Raw genomic sequence first — 16,142 nt, 5'->3', positions numbered from 1 at the left:
AGTTTTAGTACAACAACTGACTTACGACACATTACAGTAATGTGAATATATTTATCAGTAACGAGTTGTGTAAGGGATTACAATTTGAAATTAAGTAATCACATTACTAATCCCAGTCAGGCTCCATTACTTTGACATTTACTTTGGCGTGATTGCTGTCTGAGAGTTCGATGGAGGGTTGATATAATTTCTTTACTTCATCTCTTTATTCAGTGGATAGACTGGGTCTGGGGCCTTGCGTCAGTCGACTTTGCCATTTTCTCTGTCTTTCCCATGACTCCTCTAGGTTTAGTGTTACAGAGTTTAAATAATGAATGAGAGCTCTGAGAGTATTTTAGTCAAAAATTCAAGAGATTCATCTCGCTACACAGTGACTCGTTGTATATCTGTGGTACCAACAGATAATCTCTAAGATTGAATCAGTGAATTTGAGGGAAAAGAATCTTGTGCTAATATGTCGATACTCTATTAACACAACTTTAAATATGAAATGAACTATTATTGAAGAGTTCACCATTTAGGATACTCAAAGACTTTCATCTTCACTTGTAATTTGAGACTTGAGATCTGACTTGGACTTTTATATCGCTGCCTCAAACCTTACACTGACTGTTTTAGGAATACTTGAGACCTTCCACAGCTGTGTCTCAATAGAAAGAACTTCTCACAGGACAACTACACTGCAAACATGTGATGATAGAATATGATGCATTGCTGTAGCTCAAACTACCCAACGGTATATAAAGTAGTTCAAATGAGCTGTGCAAACATGGGGGAAAGGGATTTGATCCTTTTGAACTCCTTAGAAAACAACAACAAAACCATCTCCTTGACAACTGAGTCTCCATCCACTAATGACGCCCACGCGATGAGATTGAAAGCTTTGGAAACACAAAGTCACTGAGAATATTTGTGTCAAGCTCTTTGTTTTTCCTGTGTGTCCTCTGTGCTGGAACAGTCTGTCCCTCTTCAGTGTTCAGTTGGTGTGAAGAGAAACGTCCGGACAGCAGCTTTCTGTTTCACCACTGATCAGAGAACAATCGTGTGTTTGGACTGAAGCTCTGGAAGCTTTCACACTCAGCACTGCTGCTGCTGCTGCTGCTGCTGCAGTGTTTCCTGACAGAGACCACACCTCCAGCACACACACACACACACACACACACACACACACACACACACACACACACACACACACACACACACCGACCTGTCAACGCTGATGCACACAACCGTGATGAAACCAGCAGATACAGGATGTTTACTTCAAAATAAAGGCATGGAAGCTCTGCTCTACTTTAAAACACTATCAGTGAACAAGTATTCGGATTTTGTGGGGGCTTTTTTTTGCCTTTATTGGACAGGACAATTCAAGATAGACAGGAAACAGGGGAGAGAGGGGATGACACGCAGCAAAGGGCCATAGGTCGGACTCGAACTCATGGCCGCTGCAGCAAGGATCAAGTATTCAGATACTAAAGCAAAAGTATTTATACCACAATTATACAATTAATGCATTTATGCAATAATTAATTAAGGGTTGGAGTTAACTTGTTCCAGTGAGTCAGGGAGCGGTTAAATTTGCATTAATTCTTGCGTTGACAACTTCCATGTGCTATTTTTACCATGCATTTCTATTTTTTGGATTATGTATAAACTTACTATCATATCTGTGCATGATTTGTGCACGAAGGCGACTCATCACTAATGCTTTAAAAACGTCTATTCTTTTAAATACAGATCAGAAAATAACAGAAAGCATATCCCCTTATGACAGCCGTGGTATCGTTGCACAAAATGTACCCAATCTCTTTAACTCTCACTGATATGGAAGCGTATTGAATTCACTTGAAAAAAAAAAAACTCTGGTTTGTTTTTCTGAGTAATTTTTTTCTGAATTATCGAGAGACTTCGAACTCCCGTGAGAACCTCCAACCTGCAGTGATCCAATGGACCTATGGTGACTCCTGCCCGCACATACATGCCCCATCTTCATCTATCTACCGTCCTCAGGTTCCTGTGTAGAGTCGACAGACTAATGATAACACCATCTATATGACTTAAAGACAGGACTATCTCCCAGAGTCTGAAACCAGATCAAGGTAAAACCTGATTGAACTCAACAAGCCGCTCATGTTTGTTTCCGTTAAATCGAGCTCTCAATAAAGGAATGAATCTGTCTATTGTTTTCAAATGCTCTCTAAACTCAGACAATAACTTATTCAGAAAACAGGAAAAAATAAATTACTCAGAAAAACAAACCAAAAAATAAAATTTCAAGTGAATGCCAAACCCGTCCGTATATTGAAACATTAATTTCATGACATTTTTTATTCAAAGTGATTTAAACTTGCTCTGTTTAAAAGCATAATTAATTATATGTGTGTATATATTGTATTTGCAGTTTCTTTTAAAACCTGTGTCTAAAAAGTCACACTCCAGCCTCCGTAGAGCACTTTGGCTTTTACTCTGAAATGTCTCTGCGGAAGTCTCCGTGTTTATCCGGTTTGCCTTTACACGGTGTAACGTTCAGACAGACGCTGTAACGTTAACGGTCGGTGGGTCTCTGCTGCAGTTTAACTTGGTTAAAGATTTAATCCTCCGCGTTGTTTACCGTCAACATGTCGCACACCGTCATCACCACAACAACAACAACCACCAGGACGTCCGGTGACGGTGTCCTGAACATGGGCTACACCCGGACCATCCCGGGACTGCTGAAGATGGGACAGATGGTAAATATCACAGGTTGACACGGAGTTTCCCCGGAATATGTGAGACACCGACAACACCGGGACACGTTTATGTACCGGCGGTTTGTACACAGACAGAGAGGGAATAAAAGAGTGTGTGCTGTTAATCTTTCTGTTATTGTTGTGAAGGGAAATGGAAACGTTCGAGGCTTTTATTGAGGCGTTAAAGCTGCAGGGTGGAGCACTGAGGAGGAAATGTCAGCGTCTAATCACCACAGAGTCCGCCATGTTGGCCCGCCATGTTGGTACAGTAGCCCGGCTGTTCGCAGCCACCGTAGTTTCTCCTTCGCTCTGAGAGCGGGAGGGTGAAGCGAGTGGGTTTCAATCTGGAACCTGAAACGGGCCGACACTTCTGTTTCTGTCCACATGAGTACTCGTGTCAGGCTGAACCCGCCCTGTCTCCCCGGAGTCAGAGTCCTGGTCGGAGCCGCTGTGAATCAGCCGAGCCCGGTGATCCCGGCTCTGGTTCTGGTACTGGTGCTCATTGTGGTCCGGCTCCCCGGCAGTGCGAACCGCCTCCACACAGAAGGTCACGTTTCCTCTGACTCACTCGGTCTGGAAACACCAGCAGACTGGGTCACTAATTATTCCAGTTCGCCACCAGAACTGTGAGCTCTGGATTTATGGATACAGTCCCTGTAGCGGGGAGTACTGCTGGGGAGTGGGTCCCCAATGAGCCACAGAACCGCAGCGGGTCCCCAATGAGCCACAGAACCGGAGTGGGTCCCCAATGAGCCACAGAACCGCAGCGGGTCCCCAATGAGCCACAGAACCGCAGCGGGTCCCCAATGAGCCACAGAATCGGAGCGGGTCCCCAATGAGCCACAGAACCGTAGCGGGTCCCCAATGAGCCACAGAACCGGAGTGGGTCCCCAATGAGCCACGGAACCGCAGCGGACCAACGGAGACTGGCTGATTCCCAGCGGCTCCAACCAGGACTCTGATTATTGGTTTTATGTAACGACTGGCGGACTAGGAGCAGAACTTTCCATCCTATTAATCAGTACAGTAATGAGATGAAACATTATCGGTGATACGGTACCACCCTGAACCCCCACAGAGGAAACATCCATCATCCCTTCAGCTGTCCAAGTGTGGATTCATCCGCCGCTGAAAATAGTCCCCAACAAATGTTTCCTCCGGTTGGTTTGATAAAAACTAGCCTCAAACTATATATTTAAGATTTACGCCTCCAGTGGGAACCAGTGAGCTGCAGACAGGAAGTAGCGAGCGCTAACACATTGTTTGATTATTTTACTGACAGTAAGAAGAATAATAAATGTGTCCCGCTGTGACTGCCTCCCTCCCAGCTCGCCCTCCTCATCGCCTTCCTGTGCGTCCACTGCGCTCGCGGTTGGCCCAGCTGGGCGGCCTTCCAGTACTTCGAGGTGGTGGCGATGTGGTTCCTCATCGCCCTCGTCATCTTCTTCCTCATGCACCTGTTCAGGCTGCAGGGAAGGATGCCGTGCATCAACTGGCCGCTGACGGTGAGCAGCACAAAACATTTCCACATCTGTGTGTGTTTAACGAGCATGTCAGCAAGTTCATCTCTTTACTGTCTCACTTCTGCTTTTCCACTTCTGTACAGCAGGTCTGACGGTTTGATCCTGTTACACAACAGGAACTGGGTTGATGTTCGATGGGGTTGAATAAAGACGGAAGGAAGCTTGTGTATTAAATACAGAGTTGCAGGTGTTTGCTTCACTTCATTAGTTAGGTTTATGTTAAAGAAGAAGTTTTTATTTATCTTTTTATAGGACAATAAAAGTTTCCTCTCAGCGACTCAACTGTGACCTGAGCTGAGTTTTTAATTAAAGTCCGACCATTTGGACGATACGGATATTGATATTTGAGAGTTAAAAGGGGCTCTGTTCAGCTTTTCCTCAGTTTCTGTCATAAATATAATGGTGCAATGTGTCAGACTGTAAAGCCCAACATGGATTCTGCACATGTACATATAGACACGGGCGTATAATATTCCATTTTATTGTACATTTTATTATATTTTATTGGATTTTGTTTGAGTTTTATCTTATTAAATGTACTTTACTCTTTGCACTACATTCCCATGCGCTGCTGTGCCAACTTAAATTTCCCCAACAGGGGATCAATAAAGGTACATCTCGTCTTTCTTTGTCATCTGTGATGTGAAAACATCAGATTTCCACACAGTCGACAAAGTAAAAGTGTGTGTCCTGCTCATACAGTCTCTCCTGCGGGGCCAGTAGACAGTACCGACGTCACGATACCAGAAAGTCTGTAGTGGATACCAAAGTAAAAATGTCCCAATCAGATTTTATTGCCAATACTTTTATTTCCCCCAATATTACACTACGCTCTGCATTGCATTAAGAACATTGTTCCTGAGTGAGTTTATACTATATATACGTTTGTTGCTTCAGTGCATCCTTTACCTGAGCGACCTGAACGAGCTTCATCCTGCCGTCTGTTTATTCCCCTCGTCTGAACATCTTTCGTGTGGATTACATTAATAAAATATTTGGCTTTTTGTTCGTTGTGAATGTGCGGCTTCCAGTCGTCAAGTTTTTCATAATGTTGGCATCGATCGGTACCGAAAGTATCGGTACTCGTGACATCGCTGATACTCAGTAATAATGGACACTGACAGCATTGTGGGTAGGGTACAGCTCTATAGAGCGGGGGGGTAAAGCGGCTCTCAGTGTCTTTGATGAAACCCGCGTCCGTCACACTGAATCTGTTCTGGTTTCTCTTTCAGGAGTTCTTCCATTACTCCGTCGGCACCGTCCTCATCTTCATCGCCTCCATCGTCGCCGCTGTGAAGGCTGGAGGCGTTTCAGCGCTGGTGGCCGGATCGGTACGTAACCACACAGACGCTGGGGAACCTGGGTAGATCTACAGAGGACTATAAACACCTCTGATTGTGGTTCTGCTGATCTCAGCGGGTTGTTCTTCGTCAGCAGTGGTTCGATCACAGCAGAGGACGATGAAGTAGCCGAAAACTAGACTTACGTAAAAGTAAAAAGAACAAGAAATGTAACTGTAGTCACAAAAGAAACTTCAAGGTGCAGTATGTAAGAATTCGTACTCAAATAGGAGGTAGCATATCACATCAGGCACTGTTAGCCGTGCAGCTAGCGGTCCTATTGGCTGTTATACAGCTGTTGTCACTCCCCTGGTGTGTTTCTGGACTACATTTTTTGGTCAGAGTGTGTGCGTCCAGAGTAATTTCAGTCCAGCTTTGTTCAGAGAAGTTTGAACAAAAAGTCAAAAATTAGCTCAAATAAGATCAATTTTAATTTAAAACCTTTTAGTTTTCAGTTCCTGATTCACTGATTGCAGTCTGTGGTTCCTGAAAGCAGCAGCAACAAAACCATTAAAGTCCCGTCCGGAGGAGGCTTCCCTCGGCCTTCCTGCTTCTGTCTCTCTAATTACACAGGAAGTCACTTAGACTTCTTCACTGATAACATTATCCGAGCCAACATTGAAGTCCTTCATCTGCTGGAGCCTCTAGTGGCTGTTAAAGGGCCACTAGAGGCTCAATCAGTGAGTCAGTCTCCATCAGTGAGTCAGTGAGTCAGTCTCCATCAGTGAGTCAGTGAGTCAGTCTCCATCAGTGAGTCTGTGAGTCAGTCTCCATCAGTGAGTCAGTGAGTCAGTCTCCATCAGTGAGTCAGTCTCCATCAGTGAGTCTGTGAGTCAGTCTCCATCAGTGAGTCAGTCTCCATCAGTGAGTCAGTGAGTCAGTCTCCATCAGTGAGTCAGTCTCCATCAGTGAGTCAGTGAGTCAGTCTCCATCGGTGAGTCAGTCTCCATCAGTGAGTCTGTGAGTCAGTCTCCATCAGTGAGTCAGTCTCCATCAGTGAGTCTGTGAGTCAGTCTCCATCAGTGAGTCAGTCTCCAGCAGTGAGTCAGTCTCCAGCAGTGAGTCAGTGAGTCAGTCTCCAGCAGTGAGTCAGTCTCCATCAGTGAGTCAGTCTCCAGCAGTGAGTCAGTCTCCATCAGTGAGTCAGTCTCCAGCAGTGAGTCAGTGAGTCAGTCTCCATCAGTGAGTCAGTCTCCATCGGTGAGTCAGTCTCCAGCGGTGAGTCAGTCTCCAGCGGTGAGTCAGTCTCCAGCAGTGAGTCAGTCTCTCAGCGGTGAGTCAGTCTCCAGCGGTGAGTCAGTCTCCAGCAGTGAGTCAGTCTCCAGCAGTGAGTCAGTGAGTCAGTCCCCATCAGTGAGTCAGTCTCCAGCAGTGAGTCAGTGAGTCAGTCTCCAGCAGTGAGTCAGTCTCTATAAGGCCCCATGTTAAAATGTCTAACTGTACAGCAGAAATAAACATGTTTACAGCCTTTTAGTCTCTAGAGATAGTTTCCCCGTTAATGCGAGCAGGCTGAGTCGGACCTCCAACAGAACATCTGTTTTTATATTTTGTTGTTTTATTAAGAGAGTAAAATACAACAGTCTCTGAAAATGTTAAAAAATAAGAAAGAAATAGAAACTTGAAAAGGTTTTAGTCTTTGTGGAGTAAATTGTTGGTTTAATACGTGTTTTTATGTTAACGTGGACTCTGCTGTTTGTGTGTGTGTGTGGCTGCAGGTGTTTGGGTTCATAGCGACGTTCCTGATGGCCGTTAGTTTGTGGACGTCTTACAGCGTGACTTGTGGCCCTCATCAGACGGGTAGGTCTGCTCCTGCTCCTGTTTTTATGATTTGATGTATTTAATGTTCAGTGTATTGATGAGTTGTGGACAGACAGCAGCTGCTCCTGGGTACAGCTTTACATTCATTATCTATATGATGGCAAAAACAGCTGCAAGTCACTGATGGAAGTTTGAACACAACAGGACAGGACCTTTTTAAACCAATGGAAAACTGGGAATAGCAGTAAAACACAGACAGTATGTTGAATAATTAAAGACCATAATACAGTCTGCTGATACAGTGTGCAGTATGTTTAATCAATATTAGTCCAAAATCCCAGCAAGTTCAGCAGGATGAACAACATGAAACAAAACTCACAGCTTCTGCGTTTGGAGAGCTTGAACCTTCGCTCCAGCCCGTTAGTAGCAGTCACAATGCACACACACATCAGAATGAAACTTTATCCACTCAGCTCTTCTGAGGCTCGGCGCCGATGTTCACATTGTAGCTGGTTATTTGACATTGTGTCAGTTAGTCTGGAGTTCAGTGAGTTCAGCTATCAGGCGGCCTGCTGAAGGCGGGAAGACGGGGGCGCCGTTTATCATCTATTAAACCAGAGATATCAACCAACCGACCGCAACAATATCTTTGAGTATATGTCCCATTTCTGCCCATAGATCCTCCCTTCAAGTAACAGTCTCACTGTGTTTCTGTGAGGAATGCTGAAGCCGCTGAAGGGAACTGACAGGCAGAATATCAAGATTTCTTCCAACACTGAAGCAACTGTTAGTTTAGTGATAATCAGACATGTGAGTCAGATTCACATGATAGAAATTATATTCACTGCAGTCTAACTGTCCTTCCTCCACTCCTCCTCCTCATGTCTTTCTCCCATCCATCCATCCTTCCTTCCTTCCTTCCTTCCTTCCTTCCTTCCACCCATCCTTCCTTCCTTCCACCCATCCTTCCTTCCTTCCTTCCATCCTTCCTTCCTTCCTTCCTTCCATCCTTCCTTCCTTCCATCCATCCTTCCTTCCTTCCTTCCATCCTTCCTTCCTTCCATCCTTCCTTCCTTCCTTCCTTCCTTCCTTCCTTCCTTCCATCCATCCATCCTTCCTTCCACCCATCCTTCCTTCCTTCCTTCCATCCTTCCTTCCTTCCTTCCTTCCACCCATCCTTCCTTCCTTCCACCCATCCTTCCTTCCTTCCATCCTTCCTTCCTTCCATCCTTCCTTCCTTCCTTCCTTCCATCCTTCCTTCCTTCCATCCATCCTTCCTTCCTTCCTTCCTTCCATCCTTCCATCCATCCTTCCACCCATCCTTCCTCCCATCCTTCCTTCCTTCCTTCCTTCCTTCCATCCATCCTTCCATCCATCCTTCCATCCTTCCTTCCTTCCATCCTTCCTTCCATCCTTCCTTCCTTCCATCCTTCCATCCATCCTTCCACCCATCCTTCCTCCCATCCTTCCTTCCTTCCTTCCTTCCATCCATCCTTCCACCCATCCTTCCTTCCTTCCATCCTTCCATCCTTCCACCCATCCTTCCACCCATCCTTCCTTCCATCCTTCCTTCCTTCCATCCTTCCATCCTTCCACCCATCCTTCCTCCCATCCTTCCTTCCATCCTTCCTTCCTTCCATCCTTCCATCCTTCCACCCATCCTTCCTCCCATCCTTCCTTCCATCCATCCTTCCTTCCATCCTTCCATCCATCCTTCCACCCATCCTTCCTCCCATCCTTCCTTCCATCCATCCTTCCACCCACCCATCCTTCCTTCCATCCATCCTTCCTTCCATCCATCCTTCCATCCTTCCTTCCTTCCTTCCTTCCATCCATCCTTCCATCCTTCCACCCATCCTTCCTCCCATCCTTCCTTCCTTCCTTCCATCCTTCCTTCCATCCATCCACCCATCCTTCCTTCCACCCATCCTTCCACCCATCCTTCCATCCATCCTCCCTCCCTCCCTCCCTCCCTCCCTGCAGGTGCAGCAGTGTAATGAGCGATCCGTCATGAAGGAACCAGACGGCTGTGTTGGCAGTTTGCTGTGTCCTGGTCAATTTTCTGCCTAGCAACCACCTGGATAATGAACCCGATTGGATTATAATTCGTACTGCAGACGTAATAGAACAGCTGATCCTGGACCAGCCGCTGCTTTCTGATACGTAAATATCCCTGATCATAACAGTAAAAACCTGAACGGACAGTAGTCGCAGTATAACTGATGTCCAGAATCCGTTTTGTTAAATTTCTCATTGAATCCTATCGAAGCTCTAAAGTCACATTTTAAAGGTGCTCAGTGTCACATTGTAAACGTATCAGTAACACATTTGGAGTACGTATCAACGGATGACACAGCGGTGCAAACAATCAGTCACATTGTTGTTGTTCCCATCACCCCTGCTGCTTCCTGCCCGTTCCCCCGGCGTTCCCTAAAGGTAGACATTTCGTTTTTTCCCTTCTTCCGCTGTCAAAGATTTAGAGGAGCTTTTTATAGAAAAGCTGAAGTTGTTCTAGCTCTAAAGAAACAGCGCCCCCTTCCTGTCGAGTGCCATAAAGCGATCTCCCTCTAAAACCTCCAAAAAGTGTGAGTGCTGCCACAGTCACACGTCTCCGTATCGTCTCTTTGTTGCATTTACTCAGTGGTTTACAGTAACTAGCTTCATTTGCTCGATTCGTTCTCAAAGTTCTCGTCATTCCAACTTTATTTTATTCTACTTTAATAATTCCTCGAGCTCAGTAAAAGCAGTCTGGACCACGGATGCACTTAACTCTTTTTAAAATCACATTTCTTAAATGCCCAGTAATGAAATGATGCACAGTAAAGCCCTGTTAGCCTGCTATGCTAATTTTTGCTAGCACACTGAAATATACAGCTCCTCATTCGAGTGTGCTAACAAACATTAACAAGCTTTTATTTCACAGAAAATAACTTGCATGCTAATGACTTTGTTAGCATGCTAAACCATGTACTCAGGGGCTAATACTTAGGTGTGCTAAATAACAATAGCATGCTAAAACTTTACGTGAATTGAAACAACGAAACAGGAAACATTAGCATGCTAACAATGCAAACAAACACAACAACCAAGAAAAAAAAAAAAAGTCTGGTGATAATTAACATTTCTGTTACTCTCAACAAATCCTGTGTGCAGCACCAAATGTGTTCAATACATCCGCCGCTGAAAATAGTCCCCAACGAATGTGCTATTTCCTCGTGTTTGTTTGATAAAAACTACAGCGAGCAGCTGTTTTAGGAACTACTGAACCTCTTTAAACATGAAACAAGAGTTTTTTTAGATGTTTTACGTCTTCAGCAGGAACCAGTGAACAATCTGAACACATTGTTGGTTTAATTCTGCACCTTTAATTCTGAGAAAAATACAGAAGAACAGAAGCGACGGTAATTTTCCTACTGTGCGGAAAAGAGACGTTCACTAAAGTTAACTTAATCCTGCTTTATCTGGGGTGGGGCAGTAACTCCACAGAAACATCACATTAACTTCCCACAGAGTTCAGTGAGCAGCCATAAAGACATACTCTTTATCTTGAGCAGCCATGAGTTCAGTAGCAAACGACTGTGTGCAGCATTGATTACAGTTTCTCTACAATATGCTGTCCAGTTTCTCACAGACAGGACCTGTGCCACTGTCCTTGGTGCTCTTATAAACCAAACTGTTAACCATTTGAATTTGAATTCACTCTGATGTTCATGCACTTAGAAAGCACACAGGTAGGTGACAGTTTTAAATGATGCCAAAATAGACAGCAGTGTCCACATTGAAGTGAAAAGTGATGATGATGGAAGCTGCCAGGGAGGTCGTAGGGTTGACAAAATTACTGGTGTGGAAATCTGTTTGCACGGAGGAATAAACTTCACACACATATATTAATAAAACCTCTGCACAAATTAATATTATTAAGTTATAATAATAAAACTTATAGATATTGTAAGTTAAACATAGATTTATAATGTTAATCTGCATGTTAATATGAACATGTGAATTAATGAATGTACGCACAGATTACAATTATGTACAGATTAATAAAAGGTTTTTATGTGTTATTAAACATATGCATTAGTTAATAAAACATCTGTACTGATTAATAAACCCACAGGTTGTTGTATTGTACATTTAATGTAAACTGTATCCATGAACTAAAAAAACTATTAAAACGTGCACAAGAGTTAATAAAGAAATAAACAAATTAATAAAATGTACTTAAATTAAATTTAAGGATGAATTAAAATGGATACATAAATATAGTATAGTAATTCATAATCTACTGTTGCTGTTTGGGTCAAATTTAGACTTCTGGAAGATGCATCTGGCATTCAGATATAAAGCTGGTTATTACCTTTTATTTGATGCATTTAATTGTCATACCAGATAAATGAAAGCACAGACTGATAACTAGCGTCGGAAAAATAGTTAAAAACTACTATAAATATCTGATATGATGCACTTAATAAAAAACAGAAATAAGTCACAGCATGTTCTCTCTGACTGTTAAAGCACAAGATATACAGAAACATACCTCTCCTGGCCTGTTACTCATCCTTGCATGTTGTTGTATTTCGATGACTTTGATTATTAATCTGTGCTTTCATTGATGTAAACACTTTATTAATCTGTGTTTTCATTGATGTAAACACTTTATTAATCTGTGCGCACAGATTTCCACATCACATGACCCCCCCGCTCCGTAGTGTCCTCACCAGTCTTGTGTGTGTGCCGTTCAACAGAAGGAATAACACACCAATGAGTAGCAGCAGTGGATAAAAATGCAGTTAGTCTTTTAGTTCTACAAATATGGGCTGAGCGTTGGGTGGAGGTGGTAAAGTGCTCTGCTGCAGACGGGAAGAGGACAACCGTGTTGTTATGTGCTTGAGAAAATGGGCTGGTTCTCGGTGTTTGGTGTTGATGCCAAAACCACTTTAATTTTTTATACCTTTCTTTGAAGAAAAAACTTTTCTTACTTGACAATAAAAGAAGCCAGCCTTCTAAAATGTTAAATGTTTTCTAGCTAATTTTACTGGATAGTTTTACTTTACAGTGAAGGTGAATGGGGACGAACCATAAAGAAATGGCAGACGAAGTTAAAACAACTCGTGCAACGTCGTCGTTTGTGTAGGAAATTAACTATGAGAACAAATATGAGTGCGTTAAAATAGTTTTTGCTAATTTTAATGCTTTGCCAGCATTAACTAACAAGCTGATTCTGGCCTGTTTCGGACCCATGGTTGAAAAGATAAACAGTAGTTTAAACCAGTTAGTTTTACAATAAAAGTGTTTTTAAGTCCGTAACCAACAGCTAGTCAACACGTTAGCTAGCTTGCTGACCTCTGAACACATTTAAAGCCCACCAGTGAGCTAACCTGTGGAAAGTTCTGTAAAAAATATTTGTAGAATTAAAAATCCTATTGGCTGTTTGAATGTGCTGGAATACAGAGGGTGTGGTCTGTGACTTAATGGGGGGCCTTCCTGCCATTTCTTGTTACAAAACTCTTGATGATGTGAAACTAAACTCTGCTTTCAGTCAGAGACGTTAATCCTCAGATTACTGCCTTACTGTCGATCAGATGCCAAAAAATCTCCGTGTGATGCTTCAGATTGTCACTGAATGTGTTCTTACATTTCCTCTGAAGCAGCTCCGAGTACACAATGAAGGATTTTTGTCTAATTTAATTAAAATCGAATGTTTCACTATGACTCTGACCATGTGGGAGTTGAGTTGTACATGACAAATTATAATGGATTGAAATACAGATTATGGTCTTATTTCTGGTGCATCCCTTAAAGCCCCTACACACTGTGTGATAACAGCGGTCCAACAGGTTCACTGTGAGATCGGTATGATACAGTCTTGGTTGCAGCAGTCAGACTGAGTCAGCTTTGAAGCATGTCAGATTATGAGATGAATGTCCGGGTTAGGAACAAAACTGACCCAAAGAAAACTGACCTGAACCCAACATGCATAAAATCATTTTCAAAATAAAAAAGATACCTTGAATTTGAACGCAGACTAGATAACCCAGGCAAGGTAAGGCAGTTGCATTAACAGCCTCAACTTGTTCACAAGTCTTTCCAAAATACTCCCATACACATTGTTCAGATAGTTTGGTAGCGTGATTGTCTGTTTGACTCAAATAGCTGTTTCACTATAGTCGGGTTCTCTGAAAGATCAGCAGATATCAATGGATCCGATCAGGTTTTATGAATCATCGGTTGGCTCTTATAGTTGGTGGACGTGTCTCTTGGTGTGATCTACACGCCTGTCTGAGATGGCCCAGAATTGCACAGTGTATAGGGGTCTCTACAGTGCAACACCCTGTAAAAGCTGTTTTCCACAAAGTTAAACATTGCTGCATTTCACTTTCAGATACGTGTCCTAGATGTTCACATATGCTGTGTATTCGCTGCTTCACTTTACTGTATTTTCTCTTTGCTCTGGACCAGTTTGACATGTAAGCTTTATTTCTACTATAGATGCACTGATAAAATTTCTTAATTGTCAATACCATTTTAGCTGACCAATTAAATGATCCCCTATAGGGCTGCACGATATGGTAAAAGAAACCATATTGCATTTAATCTATTACGATTGCAATCGTGGGAAAGATAATTTTTGCATTGCAATTTTAAATTTCACTGAAAAAAACTAGATTTATTGGGCTGTGTACAAAACAATCATGTTTTCTGATGTTTGGAGAACAAGATTTGTATTCTTCTCTCCGCTCTGTTCATCACATTTTACCTTTCATTAAAAATATTGCAGCTTCTGCGTTTTGGATTTTGCACTTGGCCATGTTGCGATTTTGATAGTATTTGCATTAATTGTGCAGCTCTAATCCAATCTGATGTAAATGAATGTCAGGAGCTGAAGCACTTATTTAATGTCACTGGATACGATAATTGAGGTCAGTGTGCTTTGATTTGCTTCAAGATTTTGTATTTCTATTGTTGAACTTTTGATATACCGAGTTTTTCCATCAGAATCTGCCCAGTAGCAAGTTTTGGTATCGAATTCGGATATTTTTTATTGGTGCATCCTTTATTTTTGGACCTTTTAAAGCTGGGTTTTATATTGCTGCCTGGACGTTTTGTGTGGAGCCAGAATGAGTCTGTCCATCAGTTTGGGCCTTTGTGTTTTCAGAAGGAGATTTCAACCTGATGAATGAAACTTGAGCTCTAACTGTTAACATTACATTATTCTCCTCATCCTCTTTTCTCCTTTTAGAAAAGATTCTTATCACATGAACTTTGACCCATTCTGACTCCAGGCCAGACAAAACCAGACTGTTTACGTAATTTATTTCCGCTTGTATGTATTTTCTGATGCTTAAAGATTCTATTCTCACTGATGCAAAGTGACCTGATGTAAGGCTGTTAGTCCACTGGGAGGCTGGTAAACGGTCTGTTGGCCAATAACTGATCCCGGACCGTCAGACGATATATTACAGTTTAGGATGGATATTTCATGGAACCCGGAGAAATATGTTACAGCAACAAAGTAAGAGATAAAGACTCATCAAACTGGAGGCAGGAGGAAGTTTTTGGAGTTGTTTCAGATGTTAAAATACAAGACTTATACTGACAGCAAAATGCCTCATCCATTAGAACCAATATGAACCATATACAATGGCGCTACATCTGAACGGCCCCTTACGCTGTTTCTTCAAACCTTCTGCTGTTATGATTGTATAAATAAAATTGATTTGAGATGATTTTACTAACACCTTGAAAGTTGTGTCGCAGCCAGTGACGAGAATGATCGCCTACCTGTGAGTTTGTATTTTCAACACTCTTCCCGCAATGAATTTGACCAGCGTGTTGACATATATAAATATATAAATATTAATTCACGGTTCTGGATCAGCGCTAGTAGCTAACGAGCTAAAACAGCAGAATCGTCCTTAAAACAGGAAGAGCCCAGTGGACTCAGACAACCTGACAGTTTATATTATTTAGGTTTTTCTCCAAAGTGCCTTAATGTTCTGTTGTTGTATAGATCGGTCCATTAACCTGCTATTTGCAAGCTAATGGGCCGGCTTCATTTCAGTGAGGAAAGAAACTGAACCACATTCATTAGGCGAGGTGTGTCTTAAGGATTGTGGTGTTGGCGTGGAGAAATGAAGTGATTTTATTGTGCTTTTAGGAGAAAGGATGTCCACAGTATTATAAGTCACATCACAAAGAGCTCACATGACCTGTGTTGTTTTTCTACATTTTAAAAAAAGTGTGTTTAAACTACAAGTTGTGATTTGTTGCATGTTGTAAAATAAAGGCTCATTGCACCATTTCTGTCTCATGCAAAGTTTGTGGCAAATGCAACCAGTGTCAGATGTAATTTGATTTAATTAAGTCATTAAACAATATATGCCTAATATTTCTCTAAATATACACAGAATTGTGGGGAAATGACAAACAAACAAGATGTTCATGTTATGTCTCCGCAATATTAAAGACTTGTATGTTGTCGCATGCAAGTTTTATTATTCTTAGACACAAATTACACTCATAGTATATTTTATTATTTTTGTTATATTACATTAACTCAATGTTTTTACACCTGTATTTAAATCGAGCAGCAATTAAAATATTGTTTGAAAAACTATTTCACACAGGTGTTGAAGACTTTGCACCCATTTTTTACAGTTATAGACTATAACTAACAGTTATATAACATTTTGATCAAGTGACCCGACCTAATTAGGTTTCTGTGGTTTGGTGTTTAGAGTTTTTTCAATATCAGACATGTTTTGAATTTATCATCAGCATACTGGTTA

At 42.1% G+C, this 16,142-nt stretch overlaps 1 protein-coding gene across 2 annotated transcripts; it reads left to right on the top strand.

Annotated features, from left to right (window-relative positions):
* The first annotated feature begins 2,503 nt into the window (after positions 1-2,503).
* On the top strand, positions 2,504-15,653 carry cmtm7 (CKLF-like MARVEL transmembrane domain containing 7). Of its 2 annotated transcripts, none has more exons than XM_051399411.1 (5): positions 2,504-2,732; positions 4,061-4,237; positions 5,488-5,586; positions 7,311-7,392; positions 9,337-15,653. In XM_051399411.1, the coding sequence occupies exons 1-5, from the start codon at positions 2,619-2,621 to the stop codon at positions 9,348-9,350; spliced, it is 486 nt and encodes a 161-aa protein (XP_051255371.1). In that variant the 5' UTR covers positions 2,504-2,618; the 3' UTR covers positions 9,351-15,653. The 2 variants fall into 2 exon arrangements, with proteins under 2 accessions (XP_051255371.1, XP_051255370.1); XM_051399410.1 differs by lacking the exon at positions 9,337-15,653 and adding an exon at positions 8,032-9,324.
* Positions 15,654-16,142: the final 489 nt, after the last annotated feature.

Source organism: Dicentrarchus labrax, unplaced genomic scaffold, assembly GCF_905237075.1.
Source record: "Dicentrarchus labrax unplaced genomic scaffold, dlabrax2021, whole genome shotgun sequence".
NCBI classification, from domain to species: Eukaryota; Metazoa; Chordata; class Actinopteri; family Moronidae; genus Dicentrarchus; species Dicentrarchus labrax.
Note: the sequence above shows the minus strand (reverse complement) of the source record. Positions and strands in the feature narration are given on the sequence as shown.